General features: G+C 46.2%; 1 protein-coding gene across 2 annotated transcripts in view; it reads right to left on the minus strand.

The window, feature by feature from the left end:
• Nucleotides 1-527: 527 nt before the first annotated feature.
• Nucleotides 528-25,381, minus strand: part of LOC125012341 (zinc finger SWIM domain-containing protein 6) — a 46,249-nt gene continuing 21,395 nt past the window's right edge. The window contains exons 2-14 of one of the 2 annotated variants that reach the window (XM_047592237.1): nt 21,453-21,809; nt 20,090-20,238; nt 18,249-18,399; nt 16,524-16,703; nt 15,797-15,967; nt 15,514-15,660; nt 14,177-14,287; nt 13,160-13,420; nt 11,828-11,963; nt 5,839-5,996; nt 5,557-5,720; nt 4,558-4,639; nt 528-4,467 (exon numbers count right to left, since the gene is read on the minus strand). In XM_047592237.1, coding sequence (XP_047448193.1) covers nt 3,602-4,467; nt 4,558-4,639; nt 5,557-5,720; nt 5,839-5,996; nt 11,828-11,963; nt 13,160-13,420; nt 14,177-14,287; nt 15,514-15,660; nt 15,797-15,967; nt 16,524-16,703; nt 18,249-18,399; nt 20,090-20,238; nt 21,453-21,809 — 2,933 coding nt within the window. In that variant the 3' untranslated portion in view covers nt 528-3,601. Of the gene's footprint in view, nt 4,468-4,557; nt 4,640-5,556; nt 5,721-5,838; nt 5,997-11,827; nt 11,964-13,159; nt 13,421-14,140; nt 14,288-15,513; nt 15,661-15,796; nt 15,968-16,523; nt 16,704-18,248; nt 18,400-20,089; nt 20,239-21,452; nt 21,810-25,381 lie in introns of both variants that reach the window. The other variant, XM_047592236.1, reaches the window with a different exon arrangement.

A 25,381-nucleotide genomic window follows, 5' to 3' on the forward strand; every position in this document is an offset into this window, starting at 1 on the left:
CACACATTAAAACACGGAGGAATGCAAACAAGAGGAGGTGGTGGTGGTGGCGGTGGTGGTGGGGGCAGCGCACACAAAAACATGTCTACACAAACACACACACACACACTCGACAAACTACATACACTGATTTAGTCATCCTGTGGCACCACTGTCAGTGTCGGATACATGTAAACAGGTTATTGTGGTTGGCTGAGCCTGGCTGCCTGACAGAAGCTACAAAGACCATGGGAATATCAATTGATACATTTCATATTCCCCGTCAGCTCGGCTGAGATGACAGCGTGAAAGCTGCTGCCAGCGAGAGTGATCCCCCCTCTGCCTCTTTCTGACACCACTCGTCGATGCAGATCTGAACCGGCCCGACTGATCGGGGGGGGGGGACCGCGTCCCGTAATGACGCACGGCAGACTTTTTCTGAGGCAGAAGCGCAGCTGTGAGGAGAAAAAAAAAAAAAAAAGATTCCTGATTTTTGTTTTTTTTCGTCTTTTGGACAGATTAACAAAACCTTTGAGAGGAACTAAATGTACATTTCAAAAACTAACTTTTATTAAAACAAAAAAACAAAAAAAAAATAAAACAAAAAAAAAATCAATTATTGACTCATTAACAAGATTATAAAACAGTGATTTAGTTACATAAATAAATTGATATCGGTGTATCAAATCTTAATTTCATAAGCATGTATACATGGGTCATTGTAATAAATAAAATGGGAGAGCAGAAGATTCCTACACAGACAAACAAAAAAAAAATAATTAAAAATAAAATAAGAACAGCTAGAAAGACTCAGAGGAAATCGTTTCTGAAGAGAACAAGAGACACTGGACAACGTATTTTTTTTTCTTTTTTTTTTCCCACCAAACACACGTGAGGAATTGCTTTGTTAAAGCATGAATTACACAGCCATTCACTTACTAATTAAGGACACTAAAGCTGGGACCAAGGTCGGTTGTCTCTCACCTCTTAGAACGCGTTTGGTTGTTAGATAGATCTTCTGTTTGGTTACTTTAAAGCGTTAAGACAAGGCAAGAGAAAAAGGCTGCTTTTATCTTTAGTCGACACGAGATAGAAAAAGATGCACAGAAAATGAGAAATGAAACAAACGGAAATGAACGAGAAGGTCGAGGAAACGGGTAATGGTAGGACAGCTGAACATTGCAGAGGAGACACTGGAAATTCTGCAACGGAAAACCGAGGAGACTTTTTTTGTTTTTTTTTTTCCTTTCTTTTTAGCCGTGTTAAACCCGCGACTATTGTCATTCTTGCAGTGGTTATATTTCTGCAAGATGAGGCAGCCTAAGCCTAGAAATGTCCTTAAATGCGTGTAAGGCTGGACACCGAATACTTCTTCTTTTGTTTCGTTTTTTTTACTAGATTAATTTCCAATTAGCTCCTGTATAAAGCACATTTTTTTCCAATAGGATCCCATGGAAAACTAGGCTAGTACAACAGCGTACATGCATAAGTAAGTACTTTAAGAGATCCTGTATTGTGTGTGTGTGTTTTTTTGTTTTGTTTTTTTAAAAAACATTTATTAGTCTACCTCCCTCCCTTTCCTTTGCTTGTAGTCAGCCGGAATGATCATCAATGCTTTTTTTTCTTTTATTCTTTCTGCGCCACCAAAATCTGGACTGAGTTTCTGACGGGATCCAGCGCCTCAAGTATGAGCACATGTAAGTCCACGAAAAACAAAAAAGAAAAAGCAAAAAAAAAAAAAAAAAGCCGTCAACAAGGTCAGTCTAGTCCTTCTGATATGTTCCGTTATCAACAAAAGAGAAATAAAGAAAAAAAAGAGAAGACGGAAAGTAAAAGAGAAAGAGATGGAGAGCGAGAGAGAGAGCAAACTACAGCGGCTTCAAGTATTTCACATTACATAGAATACTCTGTATAAATTAGTTAACATATACTTTCAGATCCTCCATATTCAGACATATACTATGGCATATATACAGAGTACAATAAATGCTCGCTCATGTGTCGTGTCGCGCTTTTTTTCCGTCTTTTTCCTCGTAGTCGTCAGTTTGTTCCGCCTTTTTTTTTTTCCTTTTTTTCTTTTTTTTTTTTTTTTTTCCTGTGTAGAGAAATCCCTGAGAACGTTCTGGTTGACAATTACTGAAGGTTCCACACCACGAACTATAACAGTAGAAAGTCTAATTTCTATGATTCACATGCACAGAGGGAAGTGACACTGGCCTAGTCTGAAAATACCATACAATGGCGGCTGTAGAGATGAGATGGAGGTTTGTGGGGGAAGTGGGGAAGTGGGGTGGGGTTGGGGGTTGGGGGGGTGGGGGGGGTTGACATACTGACACATCTTCTTGAGTGGGTTTGAGCCAATTCTTTTGGCTCCGGGGCGCGCGTACGGATGCCAGGGCGTACAGCAGAGCCGAGCACAGAGACACTTTTTGCAGGTTTCCTCGTAGCATTGATCTTACTAGTCAGTCCCCCCCGTTTTTTTAATTAACACTGTCAGCTGTAGAGGATGATAAAAATCATGATAGCAAAAAAAAAAAGAAAAAAAGTAAGAAAACAGGGAGCAGGTTCAATTAGTATGGTGAGGTAGTCTGCCTCTGGGTTTCTGCTTCAACGAGAAAAATCGGGTTCATTTAGTGAAATCCGGGCTGTTACGTTAACATCGTATTCATCTAACGTGCCATCGTCCCCGCCGCTGGAGCAGGTCCTCGTTACGTAGGACAGCGAGATTACAACAAACACAGGTTAACTAAGAGCGTTGTTGTGTGATGAAGCTAATGCCTGGAACCCAGAGAAAACGAATGGCTGCTCAAGTGCTGCTGCTGCCGCCACGTCAAATACAAAAAAAACCTTTAAAAATAAAAATAATTTAAAAAAAAAAAGGGTGATGGTGGCTTTCTGTCAGTGCTAACCCAAGCTGTGCCGAGCCGAGCCGAGCCAAGCTGTGCAGTGCTGCCCAGCGCCTACCGCCGAGGGCCTGGACAGAGGGAGGTGCTCCGTGTGGTTTAAAGCCTTAGTTTCATTTTGAGGATGCCGAGACATTTGCTGTTGTTGTTGTTGTTGGTTTTTCTTTGTATTTTTTTTTTTTTTTTTTTTTTTTAACATGAGCGATTTTTGTAGAAGGGCTTCGGCCACTTTGACGACATGTAACTCAATATACACTGAAAAAAGGGAAAAAAACATGATGCTTTAAACAAAAAACAAACAAAAAAAAATAAAGGAACAAAAAATCATTTTTTAAAAAAAAAGCCATTTCACTTTTCATTTCCGTCTCGCACACATGTAGAGAAATACACACAACATTCACAATGTGACAAATTTCCTCTCTTCTGAAAAATAAAAACACTTCTGTACACATAGTAGTAATAATATTATTAATAATAATAATAATAATAATAATAGTAATAATGTTTATAACAATAACAACAGCAAGAACAATAATACCGCATGTGGCTCTGTTGATTTTTTTCTCATCTTTTCCTTTCCTCTTTTTGCTTCATTCTACAAGTCACAATCCCTCTTCTTTACTTGTCTAAAAAGTCCAAAAGAAGTTCAAAAGGCAGACTCAAGTTAATAGAAAAGTACTAGAGTGGGAGGGGAGCTGTTGGCGACCCCCTCCCCCCCCTCAGCCGAACCTCTCCCTCACCAGCATCATTAGTTTCTTTTTGCCCTTGTAGATCTGTTTCAGGTTGTCTATGAACTGGGTGAACTGAATGTGTCCGTCGTGAGCCATCATGAAAGTCTCCCGGGCCTTCCCCAGGAACTCGATGAATTCGCTGTAGTGCCGCGGGCTGATGTGCGTGAGCCGCGAGTGCGTCGTGTTGATGTAGGCCCCGATGGTTGCGTCCAGCAGCTGCCGTAGCGGCGCCTTGTCCAGCGACATCAGCTTCCCAGAGTTCCTGCGGCTGTGCAGCGCCGACACCATGCCCGGCGTGGTGAGCGTGCACCGCCGCAGAATGTCCGAGAGCACGGTGGCGCACTTCACGCTCTTGACCACCAGGGGGATGACGGCCGCCAGCTCGTTCTTCCCCAGCGAGTGGCTGAGCGCGCAGGCCCACAGAACGTCATTGATGGCCGGGTGCGTGTCCTGGTTGTAGCTGAGGTTCAGGTGGGCCATGGCCAGCGTCGCCAGCTTGTACGCCCTCATCGGGTAACCTCGGTGTTCCATGTAGCGCGCGATGGTGAACAGCTGCGTGTAGCTCATCCCCGTCGCCGCCGCGTCCAGTACAATCTGGTAGGCTGTCTCGAAGGCAATGTGGTCCTTTTCACAGAGTGTAAGAGCGGAGAGGGCGCAGTTCTGGGGGTCCTTCATGGCACACTGGAGGGCGAGGGTGCGAGCGGATGAGGCCAGGTTCTCCTGCTGGTGGCAGTCCAGGTGGAGGCGGACGATAGTGCTGTTGGACATGACAGTGGTGGCCACGATGCTGGTGGCTTCAGTGGGGGTGAAGAGGGTGAACCAGCTCTGCATGATGCTGTCCAGTGCGTACACACCTGGCACACGAGAAACAGAGGGAACAGAAGTTTTGTAGCGTGCGGGACACCGTAAATGAAATGAAACAGGACAAAGCCGCGGCGACTTACCAACTTCAGTGGCACATGTGACTAACCAGCGAACCATCTCCCTTCTCCTCCAGTTTAACGTGGATAGAGTTATTCTCATCACCTGAGGAAGTGGGATATTGAAGTAGTGAGGAAATATCTCAACCATTTCCACTGAAGAGGAGCACAGCTTGTATAACATGTATACCACGGTTGCCTCGTCCGTCAACAAATGAGAAGTTAGCATGTTGTACCAGCTTTATACCAGTCTGATAATGACTTCAATTTAAATCCCTGCCACTCCTCAGCATAGCCTACATTTACATTTAACAACGTTAATTACTGAAAAGTGAAAAAGATCCATTCAACGCATCCACATGACACTTCTCATTCAGGAGGCATCCACCCTAAAAAAATTAAAAATAAAAAATTTTTGCACAAAAGCCCACAGCGAGGGAATAGCAACGCGATCCTTCGAGCCATCTTCAACTCCTCCAAGCGTCCGGACACGTTTAGACATTCTGAAAAGCTGAGGGATCCGCGGAGCCGCATCGGTAATGGTACAGCAGACACCTCACGGGAGTCACAAGGTCTGGTGATTGCTCATATAACGGGGATGGAACACTGAGCCATTTTCCCAGGAATAAGGGCACCCTATAGTGCAAATACTGTTCCCTCAAGATGTTGCCGCATTCCCAGACAATAATGCCACCACAACCTTTTAAAAAATTCAGCTTCATGGGCGCGCGGGTGAAATCGCTTTCGCGGACGCCGCGGCATAACGGCATAACCGAAGCGCTCCGCTGTGTGCTGTAAGCTGTTCCTGTGGAGTAACGATGGGCTAGCTCGCTAAGGAAAGATGCAAATTAACGAGGGCTTGGAGGAGAAACAAAGACGTGTTATGGAGGTTTATTTGTCTCAGGACTAGAATGCTGATTGTTATTCCGGCTGAAGCCGGAGATTAAAAAGAGGCCTGATGTTCACAAGTATTTACAACTCGACAAGAACGTGTGCGACTAAATATCCAGTGTGCCTGCGTACCTGCAGCCCCAGCTCCAGGGAGACTTTGAGAAGTGTGATGTCAGGCAGGCTGTCCATGAGCGTGGCGATCTTGAACGCGTCCTGTGCCAGTTTGAAAATGTGAGACGAGGAGTGAATGTTTTTCTGGATGGACTCCAGGACTGTCTCCAGCCTGCGACTGTCACCTACAAGGAACAGGACGGAGATTACAGAGCGTTCGCAAACATCTCACGAGTAAGCACAGCCCTCCTGAGCATCCCGTGCAACTCATTCCTGCCTTTTCATTTGCAAATGCATCCGCACCTTTGGCCGCGGTGAGCATGGTGGAGGCCAGCTCACACTGCTGAGACTCTATGTGGCTCAGGGTGAACCAGCGCGGGTAGCGGTTGGGCACTACGGACACGATGTGGTGAGGTCGCGACAGGTCACCGGACGAGGCCGTCGACTCCAACACGGGCAACCTGGCAACGGGAGAATTCAGGAGGTGAGATCAACTATTCTGCAGAAAACTTCACTCGAAATAATCAACTTCTTTAAAGTGACATTGAGCTGTAAAAAAAAAAAATAAAAGTTAGGGTAAGAAAAGCTGAGAGAGATGCCATCAACATCACAGTAATCATTTCTTTCTCCGTACTGTAACAAGCGCGCTGACAGACACACTGTACAGACGGAAAAACTCTTCATTATCGCGGTGACTTCAAAATGAAAATGACTTCAGTCGTCACCGAGGGATTACAGTTAGCCTATCCCTGCAATTTACTTTCAACCGACTGTTTAATCACCAAGAAACCCAAGGTATAATTAGTATTTTCTTCACTCTAATTGGTCATAATGAAGTCAGAGCCGCGAAACACCTGCTAGTGGATGGAGGATCTTCACTAGTCTCCGGCTCTCATTATAATAACACTAGCAGGGCCGAGTCTTCACAAGCACCACGAGCACAACACGATTACCGCTGTGGCCGGCTCATCTCCTATTCTGCTTCACTTCCCTTCCCTCCGCTCCCACCTCAGTTTCAAAGGTCTTCTCTCCTTCAGAAGACAGCACAACCTGGCCTTCTCTCAGCCAATCACAAAGCTAATTGAGTCCATGGGGAAATTAAGGAATTCACCTTCCAGCCCCGTAAGGCTGGACACACATCAAACAAATACCAACACACATCAGTGAAAAGACCCAGAGAACACACACACACACACACACAGACACAGACACACACACACACAGAGACACACACACCTGCCCTTTTGAAAACACATCAAAGCAGCCCAGTAAAAGCAATGTAATGCTAAATGCCAGTTTCAATTTCAGAGCAAAGACCATGTGATACTGGTGCGTACCCGAGTGAAGGCACGCACGAAAACAGCATCGTCTCCGCTCGGTTTTGCCCAAGAGGGGCTGCAAGCGAGGGAGGGGCGGGGGGGAGATCGTCTCTCGGCGAGAGTAGGTGACAAAAACTCAGCGGAGTTTGCGCGCAAGTGCGAACACTGACACCCGGCGTAAAGCGGAGACGTCCGAACGCACCGGCCCAACAGCCGGCTTCGTTCCACACACATCTAAAGAGCTGCTAAAAGCCTCTGCCACACTGGGGCCTTCTGGAAGATTCCTAGGGTGTAGCAAAGCAAAAAAAAAAAAAAAAAAAAGCAAAAAAAAAAAAGAGCCCTGGGTAAAGATGGAGGCCTCATCAACATTCCTGTCTTTGTTTGGTTTTCACCAGAGAGCCAGAGGCCTCCAATGGATGGGAGCTTGAGAGGCCACGCCAGCTTTAAAAAAAAAAAAAAAAAAAACTCCTCGAAATGTTGTGGGTGAAATCTGTACTGGGCTACATAAAATGAAATAAAAACTATCTCAGGCTAAGCGCAGGTGGAGTTTCCGTCCACACCGTCCGTAAACATGAACCGTCTTCTCCGTGCAATAACCATACAAAATCGACGTCAAGTGAGCTTAAAACACCAAATTAAACTCGTATTTCTTTACAGCACCGCCGCGGCTGGACGTAATATTATCAACGATACATAAAATACTAACAGAGTGAGCTGTAAGGGGCAATCAATCCCCACGCGAGTCAGCGAGGAGGGTGTCAAATGGCTCCTGTGGCACTGTAGCACCCTGTCACATCTGAGAGGGACATAGCAATACCAGGACAGAAATATGCAGAAGGCAAGGTTGTGGAGAGAGTCTGCAGCGGGTTGCAGAAGACAGATCTCATGTGGAGTGGAGACGCACACAGGTAATATTTAGAAGCAAGTAATGGGCCCGCACTGTCAGTGGGCTTAACTTCATCCATTCACATAAAGCCAGAACAAACTGTACAACACGGTGTAGAGAAAGAAAAGAGATGATGATGAAAAGCAGTCCAGCGAGATTTTACCTAAATCAGATTTCTGGTCTGCATCACCACGACATGACCTCTTTTACCTCGCGTTCCTTCCCCCCTCCGACTGTAAACACGCTTCACTTTCGGAATTTATCAAGCACACATCCATCAGCCAAGCGACACATCCGGTGGAAGATCTCTACTCCTCTATACACAAACTCCTTCAGGATGAAATCTTCAGCGTGCCCGGCAGGACGGATCAAGTCATGCATGACCGGAGAGGTAACCCCAAACTCCAGCTCTCAAGGGCCTGGGATATTTGAAATGACATTTGCTTTGGGTGACGCATTGTTTTCTGGAAGACACGTATCTCACCAAAATGTCATTGCGGTCAGGTGAAAACCTGTTCATGTTCAAGTCGTCAAGTTCTCAGTGGTTTTATTTCGTTTCTGCAAGACGCTGAAAGAGGTCTTGCCACACGAAGGTCGCAGGACTTTTTCTTTGAACTCTTCAATAAAGATGTAATCTATACAACTGAAGTGTGGTTTATAACTTTACGGGACATATGGTGCGTCCATTTACCTCCGAGGGCGGAAATCATCACTGGGAATAACGTCACACCTGAGTTATCGGCGGTCCAGTTACAGAACGTCGGAAAACTATATGCCCATGAAATCTCCTGCTTTGTCTGAATATAACTTGGTGTGCTCAATAATTTTTTGAGTGCAGAGTGAAATAAAGTTTTTAAAAAATTCTTGATGCTATTGCGAGGCAGAAATTTATAAAAAATATTCAAAGATTTCAAATATTTAATGTAGAAAAAAATACACTATTGATCACAGTTTGCCACATGGTGTTTCACACTGTTTTGGTTTTGCTAGGCTATTGTTTTTAGCCGTTGTTAGCGCGACAGGGACCTGTATTTCCCATATAACGCATGAAAAACTTTCAAATTATGTATGTGGAAAAATGCTGTCTGTACGACCGACTTAAAGCAAAAAAAAACTAATCATAAGTGCTAATAAACGGAACATTACAGGAGCTTCTAACTACTGTCCCCCCCCCCCCCCCCGGGCGGCCATCTTGGTATATCAACTCGAGGGTAGCAAGGATTCTACGACTTTCTGAGAGGAAATCTGACTTCCAGTTGTCGGAAATTCCGACTTCTGAGTACTAATGGAACGCACCATAGTCGGCGTAACCTACGTACGTAGCCATTCATACTGACATTTATACTGTGCGCGTCTAGTGCTGTGTCTTTTTTGACAGGTTAGTTTTTGCTTCCACTTTTTTGCCTCAATTTTAAATAATAGCAACTAAAACTTTCAAAAACGTCGAAATTTCGTCGAAGGTGAGACATGCAAATGTTTGAATCTCCCAACCCCCTCAGTTAAGCTTTCCTCAATGTGTTCCATCTTTGTTGATCCAAAGCAATCAAACTGAAAATTGCAGAGACGGAGGAGCAGCCAGAAATACTAAAGTGGAAACACACGAAGCAGACCAATCAAAGCTCTTGCGGTCTGCAAGGCACATAGTAACACATAGTTACATTTCTGGGGTGGGGTGCACTTGAGACAGCACAGAGTCTGGGCTGAGGCCGTAGCTGCGACGTCAAATTGCCGCAGAAGTATAAAGCGTGCATGATCCTAACAAAGTGATAATGTCGACTGGATAGTCCTGCAAGAATCCAGCTGCCTCAGTTTTGCAAAATATAACGTTTTGCTATGTCGAGTATGGCGATAGAATATTGCTGTTTACATGAATTGTATTGGTAATAACAGTGAAAAAAAAATATATTTAATAATTGATATGTCACTAGCAAGGACCATTAGGGGAAACATTTGATTCCCTTTGTGCATTTTGTTGCCAACGTAGAAGGAGAATAAGCAACTGTGAATTCTAAGTACGTTTATTTTAAAGTTCGGCTTTGTTGGCGAAAGCTTAGCTCATAGTTGCATGTCGCTCGCCGTATGTACCTAGCCTGATGTGCACCTCCCCAGAAGTGGAACTACGCAGCTGCGTTTTATCTGTTCACATGTCTCAGTAAATCCAGAGAAGCACAGAAAGTTTGTCTTCAGCCTCATACACAACTTCTATTCAGATGTCCTGTGTTGTGTGTTGCAGTGATAACTGCAACTTCAACATGCACTGCTCAGTTCCAGTTGCCACTGCGCTAACCAGAGAATTAAACTCACCACAGCTGACTAGTTTCTGATATGCGTGATAATGTCTACTTTAGGGTACATGGCTACGGATTATGCGGAGGAGGCGAAATTGTGTTTTCTAGCAAAGATCCAGAGTCATTAGCATTGGAGGACTCACAGCCCATATCCAAATTTCAGCCCAAAGAGTTAAGCACGGTCTCTGGAGAGGCAACAAACCTCTTCTCCCGTTTTCTTCTTCTTCTTCTTCTCCTTCTTCGATTGCAGCCGATTCCTTCGGTTGCAGGCCGGGAACCAGCCGGCGAGCTCCTCTGTTTTTTCGTGTTGGCCGCTCGCACCGAGCCGTCGCACGGAATATGCTGCGCTCGCACGCTTTAATTAACCTCATCCGCGGCACATAAACACACACTTTGGAATACTCTCGCGGACATGCATTTGTGTCTGGAGGCAGTCTGACGTCCTCTCGTTTACAAAAAAAAGAAAGAAAGAAGAAAAAACAAAAAAGCCTTTTCTTTTGAGAGCAGCTGTGACAGCGAAGACAAATCGAGAAAGTGGGAAAGGAAAACGGGTGTGTGTGTCCGTATGCAAAAGAGAGAGATAGCCTCCTTGTATCAATGATAGTGTTATAATGGGGCCATTAAAATAGCCCTGGTTACTTTACGTCCTCCTCTATATTTAACTGTCCGCTGTCCCGTGGGAGCGGGGAGGTATATGCTATCACATTACACTATGCTACATTACACACATTCATTATGTGCTGAGCAGACACCCCTGGCTCCCAGGAGCACCCATAAGTGGCCATATTATTCTAAATCGCCGGTTTCACACCGAAGGAGTGAGGATGGAGGATTGGCGAGGGGGAGGAAACGGGAAAAGGTGAAAGGAAGTGGCAGGGGAAGGAAGGGAGCGGCTGACTCAGGGAAAAAACGGGTTTGGGCCGCGGGTTTAGAGCGAAGGAGGGGACGCGGCGGCAGGATGTGCAACCTTGAAAACCACACAGAGAAAATCCAAACCGTCTCGTTTGGGTTTCGTAAGCGTGTTATTTTCAGGCCCCGACGCCTCCTAAACGGTTAACAGCGGGAAGGTGTCAACAATGCGTTTGCCTTCTCTGAGCGGCCGTGCCACATCACGGAGCGAGAGAAAGGAACACTCATTCATCCTCTAATCATTGCTTTTCCTCTTTCTTGTTACAGCGACGGACTCTGTGGAAACACAACAAACATCTTCCCCGCGCTGCTCTCTCCCCATTGGCTTGGCACACGCGCGCCTGTGTGCTGATGTGTGTGTGTGTGTGTGTGTGTGTGTGTGCGCGTACATGTGTGCGTGATCCTTCCTCATTACAGCCACACTAATTACACTCTCATTAATGTAATTAATATTCACTGATCCAGCTCCCACTAGTCACAACATCAAAACACAGCAGCGCCGACTGATTAACACACATACACATGTACGCATTGTCCACAGATGAATACACACAGGGGCTTAATATAGAGAGATCACATGGACGCACAAACAGAAAAACACAACGCAGAGCGTGCGCACGCACGGAACAGGGCGCTGGCCTAAATTTTTTGCATTTTACGTCCTTGTGTTTCGAAAAACCTGCTGAGTTTGAAGAGCAGGCAAGCACACATGCGTACAGCAAAAAACAAAAAACAAGAACAGCATTTAATTCTTCAAATAGGTTGACTCGGTTTTGGCACGACTACCGCAGCACACGCAGACAAGCAAATGTAAGCGAAAAGCCAACAAGTCCATTCGCTTCTTTTTCAGTTTATGTTTTTTTTTTTTTTTGGGAATGTGAAACACCTACCGCATGGCTCTCAGTGCAATTTTGTACGCCAGTTCAGCGTCGTGAGGTAGGAGAGAGGTGAAGAGATAGCGGGCGAAGGTGTGCATGGGAACACTCTCTCTGTGGACAATCTCTCCAAGGCCAGAGTACGGACCAGCTGTTAAAAACAAAATCAGAGAAAATGACACAGACAGTTAAAAAGGTGGCCTCTTTTTTTTTTATGACAGAACAAAGAGGGACAAATAAACGCACTCATCAGGTTAATTAACTTCATGGTATATACAATCCATTTTTCTGTTGTTGCATACTGAGTCATGATTTTCCTATTGCATGCTGAGCAGGGACTCTGGTCTCCTCCTTTCAGCCAGGAAGAGGCGAAGCCACGCGGCATTTAAACAAACTGTGACGTCAAAAACCATATGGTCGTGTGTGCAGACTTGGCCCCACGCTCTCTTCCTTCCCCCCCTTCATGCACTTCCCCTCCTCTCTGGTGGGTTATTTTAAACCCCAACAGGCTTCAAAGCCACAGACCACATCACACAGTGGCGCAGCAGCAGCCTCCAGGGGCCCGCAGAGGCCTCAGAGCCTGGTGCTCTATTAGCGACGGAGCCAGAGGTGGGTGGTCGCGTCGGGGGACGCGGCAGGGATGAGGTTTGGGTGGGGACCGGAGTGGAGTTTGACTGGGCTGGGTCCTCTGGGACATGCCACCAATACCACCACCGCCACCCCGCTCCTCCTCCTCCTCCTCCTCCTCCCTCTCCTCCTTCCCATAACCGAACCCCATTCCGCTCCAGCTCCAGTCCTGCAAATGTACACACTGTTGTGTGTGTGTGTGTGTGTGTGTGTGTGTGTGTGCGTGTGTGCGCATATGTGTGCTGACACAATACCCCTGGTGTTACTGTGTAAAGAGCTCATTTTGGTCTGGCCCAGGGCAGCTCAGCCTCTATTTGCACCACAAAATGAAAGGATAATAAATAGTGAGACGGAGTCAAATGTGTTTTTCCTGTTTTAGCAAGAATGTGTAGGCTCTCTCGGTGGAGGTAAAGGAAAGTCAGGGAGGAGGCGTGTCCATGCATATGGAGGTGCGGAGACTGCTGGGAAATGTAGTGAAACAAGCGGTAAACACTTTTATAACCCGTTTCAGCTTTAACGGACAAAGAGCTTTACGTTTACCTATTTACTTATTCCTGACCATCAGGAGAAACTTGAAGTTCAGTCTCTTGCCAGAAGGCACTTCAGCATGTGGATGGGAAGAGCCAGGGATAGAACAGCCAACTCTACGTCTTTTGCACAACTCGCTGCGCCACCAAACTAAACCACTAAAAAGTTTTAAAAATCTTTTAAGCCCCTTACCCTCCAGCAAAAAGACGGCCTGTTTACGGAAGATTTTGACCAAGGAGTCGTCCAGTTCCACTTCCTGCAGCTTGGCCAATAGCTGCTCCTCGTTGCGGCACACCTTCTCTTGAGCGTACAGCCCATCGGGCATCACCCGCTGCTGGCCCAGGCCAATGAGAGCCGTCTCGACCGCCAGCGCCACGTACGACTCACCGTCCCCCAGCAATCGCTGCACGGGCATCCGCTGGAGGTCTGCTCGGCTTACAACACTGGAGCAGTCTGCGGAGGAGGAGGAGAAGGAGAAGGAGAAGGAAGGAAGTGAGGAGAGGTTGGCATGAAGTGGCAGAGAAGGTCAGCGTCATCCTCGGAGGTTTCGCACATTAGATCGGGCCTGTCTCCTAGGAGAGACCACCGCGGCTGTCACACAATACAGGTCTGAATCCAGTGACCACCCAAAATAAGAAGCAACGCCTCAGGAGCATTCTTCTGTTCCCTGCTCTACCTCACAGGAGAGGGCTATTTCTGTAAGCAGCAGAGGCAATGAGGGACAGAGCGATCACACAGCGTAGGAGAGGAGGATTTAAAAAAAGAAAAAAAAAAGGGAAAACAGACAGAAACCGAAGGTAAAGCTAGACGTTGGAAATCAATCCAATACAGCAAGTAAAAAAAAACAAACATCTGTATAAAATATAGCAAAACCTTTTCTTCTCTTATGATTACAGCCCTGTTTATTTTTGTCTTACGGCTTACTTATGGTTTTGCTTTCTATGCGGTAGTTATTATTATATTACCCTTGTATACATCAAAATCAGCATATGTCATATACAATATATCACATAAATGACATAGTACATGGGAGTAAAAAGCATATGTTACAGACTGAGTATGATATTTCTGGAGCTGCGCTGGCTTTTAATTCGTTGCTTCACAGCCACATTTAAGTCTACTGGTTTTATTCAGGGTGCCATTTTCATTTTTTTTTTTTTAATCCAGCAGTACCTGAAAGATCTAAGCAGGTGATGGAGCCTTCCTCACCCGCTCGTCCCGACTCCGTCAGCGTGCTGAACAGCGTACCTATGGGATCCAGGGGGTGTCCCACCCAGCCCTCCATGTTGGTTATGGAGGTATGGCCTTTATGAAGCAATTCTGGAGACGAGACAAACACGGGAAAATTTTTTTTAAAAAATGCAGTTATTCACATATTTGTTTGTCCTTGCTAGTGGTGATAAAATTACCACTCCCGCAGCTTCCCTTAACGGATGATTTAAGAACAAGTTTCACAGTGTCGGCTCTAGGTTTTTTTTTCTTTTTCTCAATACTGCAGGGTAGATCAAATATAACAAGAACATTCTGTGCAGGACGCAAACTATCAGCCTCTGCATTCTGAACATACAGCGTTTAAATGGAAGCACATGTAACCGTACATGTCACTTTATGTTCTTGCAAATATTAAAGCCCAGACTTATTCTCCTAGAGTGCAAAAAAAAAACAATGTGGACAGAATTAAGAGCGATTTAAAAAAAAAAAAAAACGGCTCCTGAAAATCTATAGCATTTATCTGAAACTCAATGATGGGCACACAATCGCAGACATTATTTCCTGAACAAAGTGTTCAACGCAGTCCTCTCTGAGATTAGGCAGGCTGAATGAATTATTTAAACTCGAGATGTTAGGCAAGCCACTCCGAACAAAAAAACGTTGTGTCTGGACAATACGATGGGGACTTCCTTCATTGTAGTTTAAAGGGGCAGCTGGGCGTGACACAAAGCTGGGACCGAAAGCATTCCCTGCAGGTCACAACGCCATGAATACATTTAAAGTTAAGCATTAAAGATCTGAGACAGAAGTCCACGCGTTTATTTTCCCTTGTATTGTGTTTGAGACAAATGTGGCTGGTGTTTTGTCTGTCTATGTATTTTTTTTCTTTTTTTTATTACGTCAGAATAGCTTGCGTGTCAACTTACACTGATCAGCCACAACATTATGACCACTGACAGGAGAAGTGAATAACATTAACCATCTTGTGATAATTCAAGCTGGGAAACTTTTTGAACCTGGCATTTTTGTGGATGTTACTTAGACATGTAGCACCCACCTAGACCAGGACAGGCACTCCCACCCTATAGCAATGACACTCCTTGATGGCAGCAGCCATCCCCAGCAGGATGCAGCCTGACACAGGCGCACACACAAAAACCCAAAGGCCCCCACTAACAACATCCTGTTTCCAGACACAACAGGACATCCTCAGAAGTTCCATGTTCATTCTCTGATGAGTCACAACTGTTTTGGAGGCACAATGGAGACCTACGTAATATTACGGGTGGTCATAATGTTATGCCTGATCGCTTTACGCTCTAAACATAATTCACCTTTTTTGTGCCGGCGAAAGTGCTCCAGTTGCCTCTGCTGTTGCCTCCGTAATGTGTTGACCACGGCGATGGCCAGGCGGAGGGCTTCTCTGGGGTAACCGTGCGAGCGCAGGGCATCCACTCTGGCGCAGGCTGTCGGGACGTGCTCTGGGAAAGAGGCAAGGCTTTAATCTCAACATTCCTCCCGCCGAGCAAGAGAAGTTCACAGGTTCGACCGGCGTGTGCGAACAAGCCGTCGGACACGCGCTCTCGCTCGCGCCCACGCGCGCGGCCGCCGACTTACCGTGCCATAAGGGCCAGCCGCGCGAGTCGAAGAGGGAGCCCTCCTGGTTGTCATGGTAACAGTAGTTGGCATAGAGGTCACTGGCGATAATGTGCTGAAGGTGTCGGTCCTGCCAGTGCAGGTCGCAGGCTTCAATGGCCCGTGTGAACACAGTCCTGTGGGGGCGCATCTCTGTAGGAGAAGGAGGAGGAGGAGGAGGAGGATTTTAAAACATTTAAAGCTCCATCATCTACACATGGTCAGGGAAAGGGGGGGTAGGGCCCGCGTGCCAGGTCGATTGGTTGCTTGGGAGCGTTTAAATATCTATTAGCATCTTAATTTTCATGCATTAGCATAATTAGTGTAAATAAACATAACCATCACCTAGAAGATTGGCAGCCTGAACTGGCTTCTACGCCACAGAAAAATCTGCCTGGGCTGTTTTAAAGGAAGAGAGCCACTGTGTATGTGCAAACCGAGCCATTTCGAGCTTTGACAGTGAATTGGCTACATTGAGAGGAAAAAAAAAACACACACACACAAGAAAGAAACCACTTCCAAATCGTGGATCGATTTGATTGAAGCAAAACAAAAACAAATACGTGCAGGCGGACCCTTTAAGTGATCGCTAATCTTTGCTGCGCAACAACAGACGGAGGCTTCACTCCCCGCTACATGTCACACCTTCACAGCAGCTCATTACAAATACGTTATTGACGGACACATATAAAACTTGTCAATCTCTGACCTTGGTTGCCATGGGCACCCTGAGGCAGTGAGTGGGTGAGGTTGGGCAGCTCATTGCCGTGGTTACCGTCCTCCCAGGGGCAGACGTCCACGCTGTTCCATCTGCGCAGCTGGCGCAGCCATGAGGACTTCTGCTCGGATTTACAGTGTGGGTTCAGTACGATGCACATCCACAGGGCACCTGGACACACACCAACACACACTGATGAACTTCAGCTGCCTGCCCTACTTCTCAGCGTGCGGCTACAATGTAAGCGGTGACTCATAAAACGCAGGAATGTGTGTGTTTGTTTTTTTTTTTTTGAGATATCCCAAATACAGTTATCATGTACGACTGAAAGCTCGAGGCGGCCCTCGAACATGTGCGGCATCATAACACCGCCTCTCGTTCTTTAACGGCGCATTTTCCGAGACGCCGCCATCTTGCACTGGAATAGAAAAACTCCGGGAAAACAGAGAAGTTAACTAGTCCCGAGGCAACGCTGACTGCACACACATCATTTTGGAGTAAATTGGAACAAACAGAATATGAAAAGTGTCTGCGTCTCCGGGGATACGAACACATTCAGAGATTTTACTCTCAAGACTGCTGGAGATATGTACTCTCCATACTCTCCATGTGCGCGCGTGTGTGTGTGTGCATGTGTGTGTATGCGCGATTGTGTTACGGGCGAGCATGTGCGGAGGCAGACAGTGTTTGGGAGAAAGGACGAAGACAAGGACAGAGGCAGAATACGAAGAGCGTGTGTGTGGGGGGGGGGGGGCATAAAAAAAGCGTGAAAGATAATGAGAGTGGAGATGATTTGGACGAGGAGACATGGGTGAGGACAAGCGAACGAGGCATGGCTTTGTGTCTGGAGGAGAGGAGTAGCTGCGACTCGCAGAGGAGGAAAGACAAAAGAGGGAGAGAAAGAAAGTGAGAGAGAGAGAGGCGCCGAGAGGCAGCATTCACCACACATCAGGGGGAGTGATAAGGACTTTGGAAGAAGGGTTTGAAGTGTGGACTTCAAAGAGACCGTACACACACTTCCAAAAATACGTGGGATTGAAACAGATGAGATCACTGCGCTGTCCTCACAAAGTGCAGAACAAGACCAAAGGGAGAAAACGAACATCATCATCAACAAGAGCGGCAGCGGCAGCGGCATCAACATCAACCGAGACACAAGAGGAAAAACAACAAAGACGGGAGACAACACGGCTGCTGTCCTGGTGACGGGCCTGTTGGTTCTGCGGCTTTTTGAGGAAGTGCTTTTTTCTGTAGGTACAGTACGTCTGTCAAAAGAGCTACACGCCATATCAAACCAAACAAGTGCGCGGCGAGCGGCACTCTGTCACATCAACTAAATATATAATGCGAGCGTGTTTGGAAACGCGGCGGAGGTTATAATATTTGGGCCTTTTTGACGAGGAGCGGCGCGCTGCGTTAAACGGCTTTTAAAGGCGCGCATCGAAAAAAAGTCACTGTCAGCGGCGAGCGCCTGCGCATCTGCGTGGGCTTTCTTGGACACGGAGGACAAACAAACAAACGGGGGGGAAAAGAATGCGCGAGCGGTCGGCGTCTGGCTCCGATCACCCACCTTGCTAAATCTGTCTGTGCCTGGCGGAGAAGGAGGTGCGCATATGTGCGACTGTGCGTGCGTGTGGTGTGTGTGTGCACATTCATGGGACAGTACGTTGTGTGTGGTGTGTCTCTTCTCCTTTTTTTTTTTTTTTTTGCCCTCACCCAACTCGTCCCAGAGCTGTCTGTACTTGTCGGTCATGGTGGTGCCCTGCTGTCTCCACAGCGCCAGCCGAGGGTCGGCCATGAACTGCTCCGTGATCAGTGTTAACATCCTCGCTCCGTTGGAGTCACGCATCTTCAGCATCTCCCTCACCTAGAGGAGGAGACAGGGGAGGACAGGACCACACACACACATCATTTACACCGGCGTCATGCACCCAGAGCTGGGTCCACGAAAGACACCAACCAGCTCTTGCAGCCAACAGTACAAAGTATATTACACTCACAAGCATGGATGCCATTTATTTTAAATACAAGCTATACATGTTTTTTTTGTGCATGTGTCAGGCTGCATCCTGCTGGATATGGATAAGGATACGGGCTACGGGGTGGGGGTGCCTGTCACACACATGCTTCTACACACAATTCATGCACGGCACTCATTTACCAGGGTTACACTACGCTACACAGCCAGTGTCCACTTAACGCCAACGTTCACGTCAAGTTTCTCCAGCTGCAAAACTCACTTCAAAAAGTTTTTTTTTTTTCTTAAATGTTGCACTTTCTATTTGCCCTTGTGTTTTTAATAAAAATCTTGACTTTGGTAAATCAATAACCATTCATGTCCTCCAAATAGTTTTCTGGTTTGAATATTCTTCCAAACTAGAGGTCGCGCGGAAAAAAAAAAAACCCATTCACCTGCGCACAACGGAGTATTGTGTTTCGAGATTAAATATTTTCAGAATTTACTTCGTCTTTTATGAAGTAAAAAAAAGTAAAAAAAATACAGAGTTCCGCCCGCATTCATTGCTGGGGTCGATAAAGAATGGGAAAAAAAAAAAGCGTGTGGAAAAAACATAATGAACAAAAGAAATGCTTGGAACTATTTTTTATTTTTTGGTGCACAGCCAGCCGCTGAGTTCTCCTCTCCGTCTTTCACTGGAAGACGTTCTGAGCCAATCGCAAGAGGGACTCGCTTATTGTAAACTAGGGCGGTCGGCATCTTCTGATAGCGGGAAGCACAACCCCCATTTGGGTGTGTGTGGTGGTGGGGGAGGAGGGGGGGCATGAAATCCAGGTGAACACTGGTTTAAATACACAAGTAAGACCGATATTCACATTAACATGCGTGCCACTCACTGTAGATTCACAATGCAAATACGGTTAAGTGTGTTTTTATTATTTAAGGGCGGCCCTGGGTACGTACAAGTGTGTACACGACTCTCAGCGCGAGTGCGTGAGCGTGAATGCGTTTGCGCAAGGTGGCTGTCGGTGGGGTGTGCGTGCGCCGAACAGGATATGTCAGGCAACAAAGAGCACGAAGCCGAGCGATATTCTCTGCAGCCGGTCCGGCTGGATGATAATGGCCTTGGCCTGCAGTCTTTACATAGCACACAGCGCATTAATGCTGGCCTAGCTATGCCGCCGCAATACCAGGCAACCACACATCTCTCATGTAATCGCTTAATCATGGGTACTGAGCGGTAGATTGTGCAAGCTTCCCCTCTTTCTATTCTCTTTTTTTTTCTCTCTTTATCTTATACTTCCCCTCCCTCCTGCAATTAGCTCTAGCTAAGAGACAGCATGGCCTTTAATGTATGTGCATTATGTATTATCTTTTACTCCTTCGGGGAATAAAAGATAACACAGAAGTGCAGCGGAGAAAGGGAGAGAATATTTATTAAAAGGATGCAAGGCCGTGCTTCTTGGAGAAAAACAGGAACACCTGATGGGTGAGGAGAGGCACAACGTTCACGGGCGGAGTGGCCGTGAGCGACTGCGGGCTGGCATGTGCTGCATGCGTGCTGTTATGTTCTCTATGTGAATGGATGAATGTCGCCGACCTTGCTGAAGAGCAGGTTGAGCTGCTTGCCCGAGCCATGGTATCCTCCCTGGGACAGGAAGAGCTTCACTTGCTCCTGAACCTGCTCCTCATCCAGGTGCCAGCAGTTCTCGTCGTCAACGCTGGCTCCCGCTGTGGGGTCCGGGGCCCCTGCATACACACATAACATTACACACACATATATATAGAATATATGTATATATACACATTGAGCCGCTGATTAAAAGCATAGCAATGTTTTTTTTATAAAAAATGCATAAAATAACATACAGCAAAGTGTGGATTTTATCATTGAAAAGCTAGAGTGTCACTGAGTTCAGCCTTTATCCTCATAAAACAAACCCTCTCAAACAGCCACATAACACAAAAGCTTGATCTCAGACTGTGACTCCTGTTTATAAATCAGTGAATACATTTATTTATGTCTGCAGTGGTTTGCAAAAACAAGAACCCCCCCCCCCGGAAGGAGGGGTTGGAGAGGCAATGTAATTTACTCTAAATAATATTAATGTGGAGTCATTTCATGTAGTCCACCCTCTTCCATAAGTGTTTCTGAAACCTAAACTGTGCAAATAATGAATTCAGTTATTCTGATTGTCTAAAATTTGCCCAAAACTTTCACTTTGTCAACTGCATGCGTGATTATTCAGCAAAAAAGGCTTTCCTTGGACAGAGGAGGTAAATAAAACCCGAACTGACCCATAAACTGAGTAATCAAATTGGACTAATTCAACTCTGGATCTGTTCATTCCCAGATGCCCCAGTCTTTGCTGTTCTTTCTTTGTGTCTCCCTCCTTCCTCTCTCTCTCAGCTTCCTCATAGGTGTCCTTCCTCCGAGTCTGTTTCCCGTGCTCTTTTTATTTCGGACATCTCATCGTGACCTCCTTTTTGCCTCCTTTATCGCCACTTCAGAATTACACACTCTGATAATAACACATCCCAAGCCTTTACAGCTTCCTGTGTTCACCGTGTTATCTTTCTGTGCCATTTGCCCTTCTGTTTCTATGTCGTCAAGGGGAGCTGCAAGTACAGTATTGATAATGGGAGATATGCAGCTTTCTTTCGCTCTCACCTAACCTCTGCATCTCTGTCTCTGCCTTGCTCTTTCTCCCCTCTCACAGGTCTATAGTGTTGATTACAGCCGCAGAGCCTCTCCTTTGCCGTCTGGATCTCATTAATGAGTAACATTGATCCTGCCACGCTTTACCTTCATCACAAAGTCAATACTTATGCATGTAAAGGCAGGAAAATGTGTGTAAAACCTACAGGCACTTGTCTTCATGCCCGTGGCCTCTAACACACACACACACACACACACACACACACACACACACACACACACACACACACACACATTTCCTCACCGTGGACCTGGTTGATCTCAGAGTTCTGTGACAGAATCTCGTCAGCCAGCTTCTGCGCCGTGGGCAGCACCTCCGTGTGGTGGACCGAAATCAGATACTGGACGAACTTCTGCAGCTGGTCTCTGCTCATCTGGAACAGGGTCTCTGAGATGGGCAGGTGCAGTTTGACCTGCTCGGGCTTCCGTACTCTGTAAAGCGACAGCGCCACTACGTGAGCGCAGTAGAAGATGTCTTTGTTCCCGCAGGTGCACGTTACCGCCGTGATCTTGCAGCGGTCGAAGCTGACGCTGACGCTGCACACGAGCTCCGGGGACGAGGGCGTGGCGGGGTCCGTCACGGTGCCGCTCAGATGGAAACCTGAAGGCAAAGGGGGCACAATTAGGACCAGTTTTTCATATTTAAGCGCATCTTTCATATCTTCCTACTGTCTTATTTTTTGTTTATTACATTCATATATACATATTTTTTTTCATTTATTTGTCTTTGCAGTAGCCTATATCAGGGCTCGCTCGCATTTCAATAAGTTCACACGCTCTCACGCCACACATGACATTTCTCACGCCGAAAAAATGATAAAAAACCGCCGCACACAGACTTTAAATCAGATAAGTAAACCATGAATAGATACGGCGATGGCAGGCTGCTCTGCTTCAATCAGTGACCAATCAATCAGAAAATATCAGCGACCAGCCAATGAGAAAATAGTATTTGTTGTTGCCAGGTGAAATAGGAGCGCCCTAACCACGCCTTCCATAATTGCGCGAAAATATGCACTCGTCAAAGAAGAACTGGAAGTGGAAGGCCGCGTTTTGGTAATTACTTCATCACTTCATAATAATAATAATAATAATAGTAATAATAAATTATTATTAGTAGTATTCTAATAATATATTATTATTATGTTACAATAGTTGCTTATTAAGTATAGGAACTATGTGCGATATTTGTTTATGAATCATCTTATCTTTAAACAGCCCCCATCTCTCAAGTAAAAAAATCTCACTAAAAGCTAAACTCAAAACTTGAGAGTATATAATAGCCAAATGAATGCCTTTTGATTTTTAGCAGTTTTGTCCGAGGCCACTCTGATATTGTGATGTTTCTTTTTCTGTCCGTCTTTACTCAGTGTCCTTGTTTTCCTCGTCTAGTTACAATACAGCATTTTTGTAATTAAATCTCACCCTGAGCAACTTTGATCGTTACAACAGGATCAGAGGTTGAACCAATTATCAGTAAAGAGAGGCAATAATAAAATCAGTCTCCGCCGAGAGGCACCTAGTGTAAGTTTTGACTAAACATCTCTTAAGTGAAAAAGGGAACGTGGAAAACGGAGCGAAGGGCACAATCGAGGTGGAGTCGTGTTAAACAGACTCATTACACCAAAAGGCCTCGTGTCCTCTTAACCCGAGAAGCGATCGGGACCAGATGCACGGTCCGCTGCAAGGCCGAAATGAGTCCGACAGAAAACTAAATGCAGGGAAGCGGATGTGAGAACGAGACGGGGAAGTGAGCGGCGAACGCGACTGTTCCACTATGAATTATACAGCCTCTCTTGTTTGACTATGATGTTTGATCTTGTCCTGACTTCGCTGCTCGGAGGCGTGGCTTGTCAGTACGCGAGAATGAATATGAATGAGCCAGGTGGGGCCCCGCCAGTGTCCTAAATCACACGCGCGCGCGCGCACTCATGAGCATATGAAAGAGACAAACGTGCTCGCGCACACTGGCGCGCAGCGTGGGATCATGCATTTATTAATAATGGGAGTGGTTAGGAGAGATGGAGACCAGCTTATGAATGCATTTATGCGCTCAGGAGAGATGTCTGAAATTCATGCGGACCAGGCGAAGACGTACATATCTTTAATATGTGTATCAAAGGGCTGAGCGCACACGACGCCGTGATATCAAGCATGTATTAACGCATACATCAAAGTGTTTCCTGGGCCTCCATATTAGGTAAGAGGGGAGGGGTGGGAGTTGAATATTTCATAGGCTATAGATGGAAAGGGGTTACACAAGCAACAGAGGTCAAAGTAGCTTCTCTTTCTGAAGAGAAGAAGCAAGAAAGCAGGTAAATATGAAGCAGAAAAGGAGACGGTAGTAAACAGGGTCAGGACCCTTGCCTACAGTGTTGGATATACCCTCGGGGAGGTGTACAAAAATAAAAAAAAAAGCACACAGTTTGAGCAGGAAAAACAGAAACACACAGATCCAGTGCGGTCGTATCAGTCAAAAATTCAAAAACACAAATTCAAAGTAGCACTGTCCCGTTGCATGTGTCCTTTTGCGCCGTGTTATCTGCAGAACCAAGAAGCGTTGGCTGCAAATATCTAACTGTGCATGGCTGCAAAAAAAAAAAAAAAAACTCGCCACGGAGATATGCCTTTCCATTCTGAAAGCCAGCTGGCAAAAGGAGTACATGTTCGTTAGCAATATCCACACAAGAGTGGTGTGGATCGAATATGGCAGCCGCTCGCATCCGCAGCGATCAAAGCCTATACGTCTACAGCTGTGGGAGACAGAGCGCAGGACGGGGAGAGACGTACGGAGACAATCGGAGAGGAGACAAAGGCGTTTGCATGGCGCAGCTGGTTGGAGAATGGAAAGCTAACTTATTTAGCTGCGTAACAATGTACAAATGAGCGAAGGTTATTGAGTACTTCCTACATTTACTCCTGTCCGTGCGTGTGTGTGTGTGTCCGTGCGTGTGTGTGTGTGTGTGTGTGTGTGTGTGTGTGTGTGTGTGTGTGTGTGTGTGTGTGTGTGCGCGCGCGCGCGCGCGAATCAAGCTGGTGTTTCAAAAGTGGCCCCAGGTCCAGAGAGGGGAGAGAAACAGAGAACATCAAAAACATGTGGGGCTGAGAGAGCTCAAAGAAAAATCAACCTCTGATACACACACACACACACACACAGACACACACACTTATCAGAGGGCTGTAAAAGCAGCTGCACTTTCTTTTGCAAATGTTTTCTTTCCCATAGGGAAAATTAACAGGGATACTTTTTTTTATTTTATTCAAAACACGTGGAGTATGAAAAACTAAAGAGTGATAAAGGACTTAAGTGTTCGAAAAGCAAACTTCTGTCGTGTTTCCCTTTGCTTTTAGCGGACACTCTCGCTCCCTCTCGCCTTCCAGCCCCCTTTCATCCCTGCCTCCCTCCATCCACATTCCCACAGCTCTTTCTCTCTCACTCTCTGACAGATGGGTAGGTAATGAGTTTCGCCTTTCCCCGTCCAATCGTCTGGGCACCAAAAACTGCCCCCCGCGCCAAAAATGCCCTTTTAATTTAGCCAAGCGCTGAGTACAGGGATATTACTGTTTAGGTACACACGCAACACAAACACACGCACGCACGAGCATGCACGCACACACCTCCCATGACTCCTGGTTGGGCGGGTATGAAACCATCGATGTCTCATGTGCTAGCTATTAAAGAGCCTGGTTTCCCCCTCACCCAGTCCACCGAGCTCCCCTCCCCGAGTGGTGCTCAGGGCCCTTTTCTGTGCATGTTCAAGAGGCCGGGATTGGCTTTCAAAGTAACCATGGCGGCCATTTTTAGAACAAGGCCTCTGTGAGGTTGCCCTAGAAACCCCTTCTGACCGCCCTGGTGAAATCACTCTTGGCCCAAAGATCTGTTAAAGGCAGTGAACAGTTTGTAAAAGAGCTAGCGAGAATGAGCATATAAATATATATATAGTATATGTATATATATATATATAGACATATAAATATCTGTTGAAATCCCACAAACGCCTCTGGACCACCCACAGTCTTTTTGGGAGCCACATCAAAAGCATTCCTCTAAATTGCCCTTCACTCCATCTTTCGTTTTGAACTTGTTTAAGTGCCGATAAGCCAGCATGTGCTCTCTTGACCAGCTAGGACCACTTCTGTCTATTCAACAACAAGGGGCCCCACAGAAATACC

The sequence above is a fragment of the Mugil cephalus genome, chromosome 8 (genome assembly GCF_022458985.1).
Source record: "Mugil cephalus isolate CIBA_MC_2020 chromosome 8, CIBA_Mcephalus_1.1, whole genome shotgun sequence".
NCBI classification, from domain to species: Eukaryota; Metazoa; Chordata; class Actinopteri; order Mugiliformes; family Mugilidae; genus Mugil; species Mugil cephalus.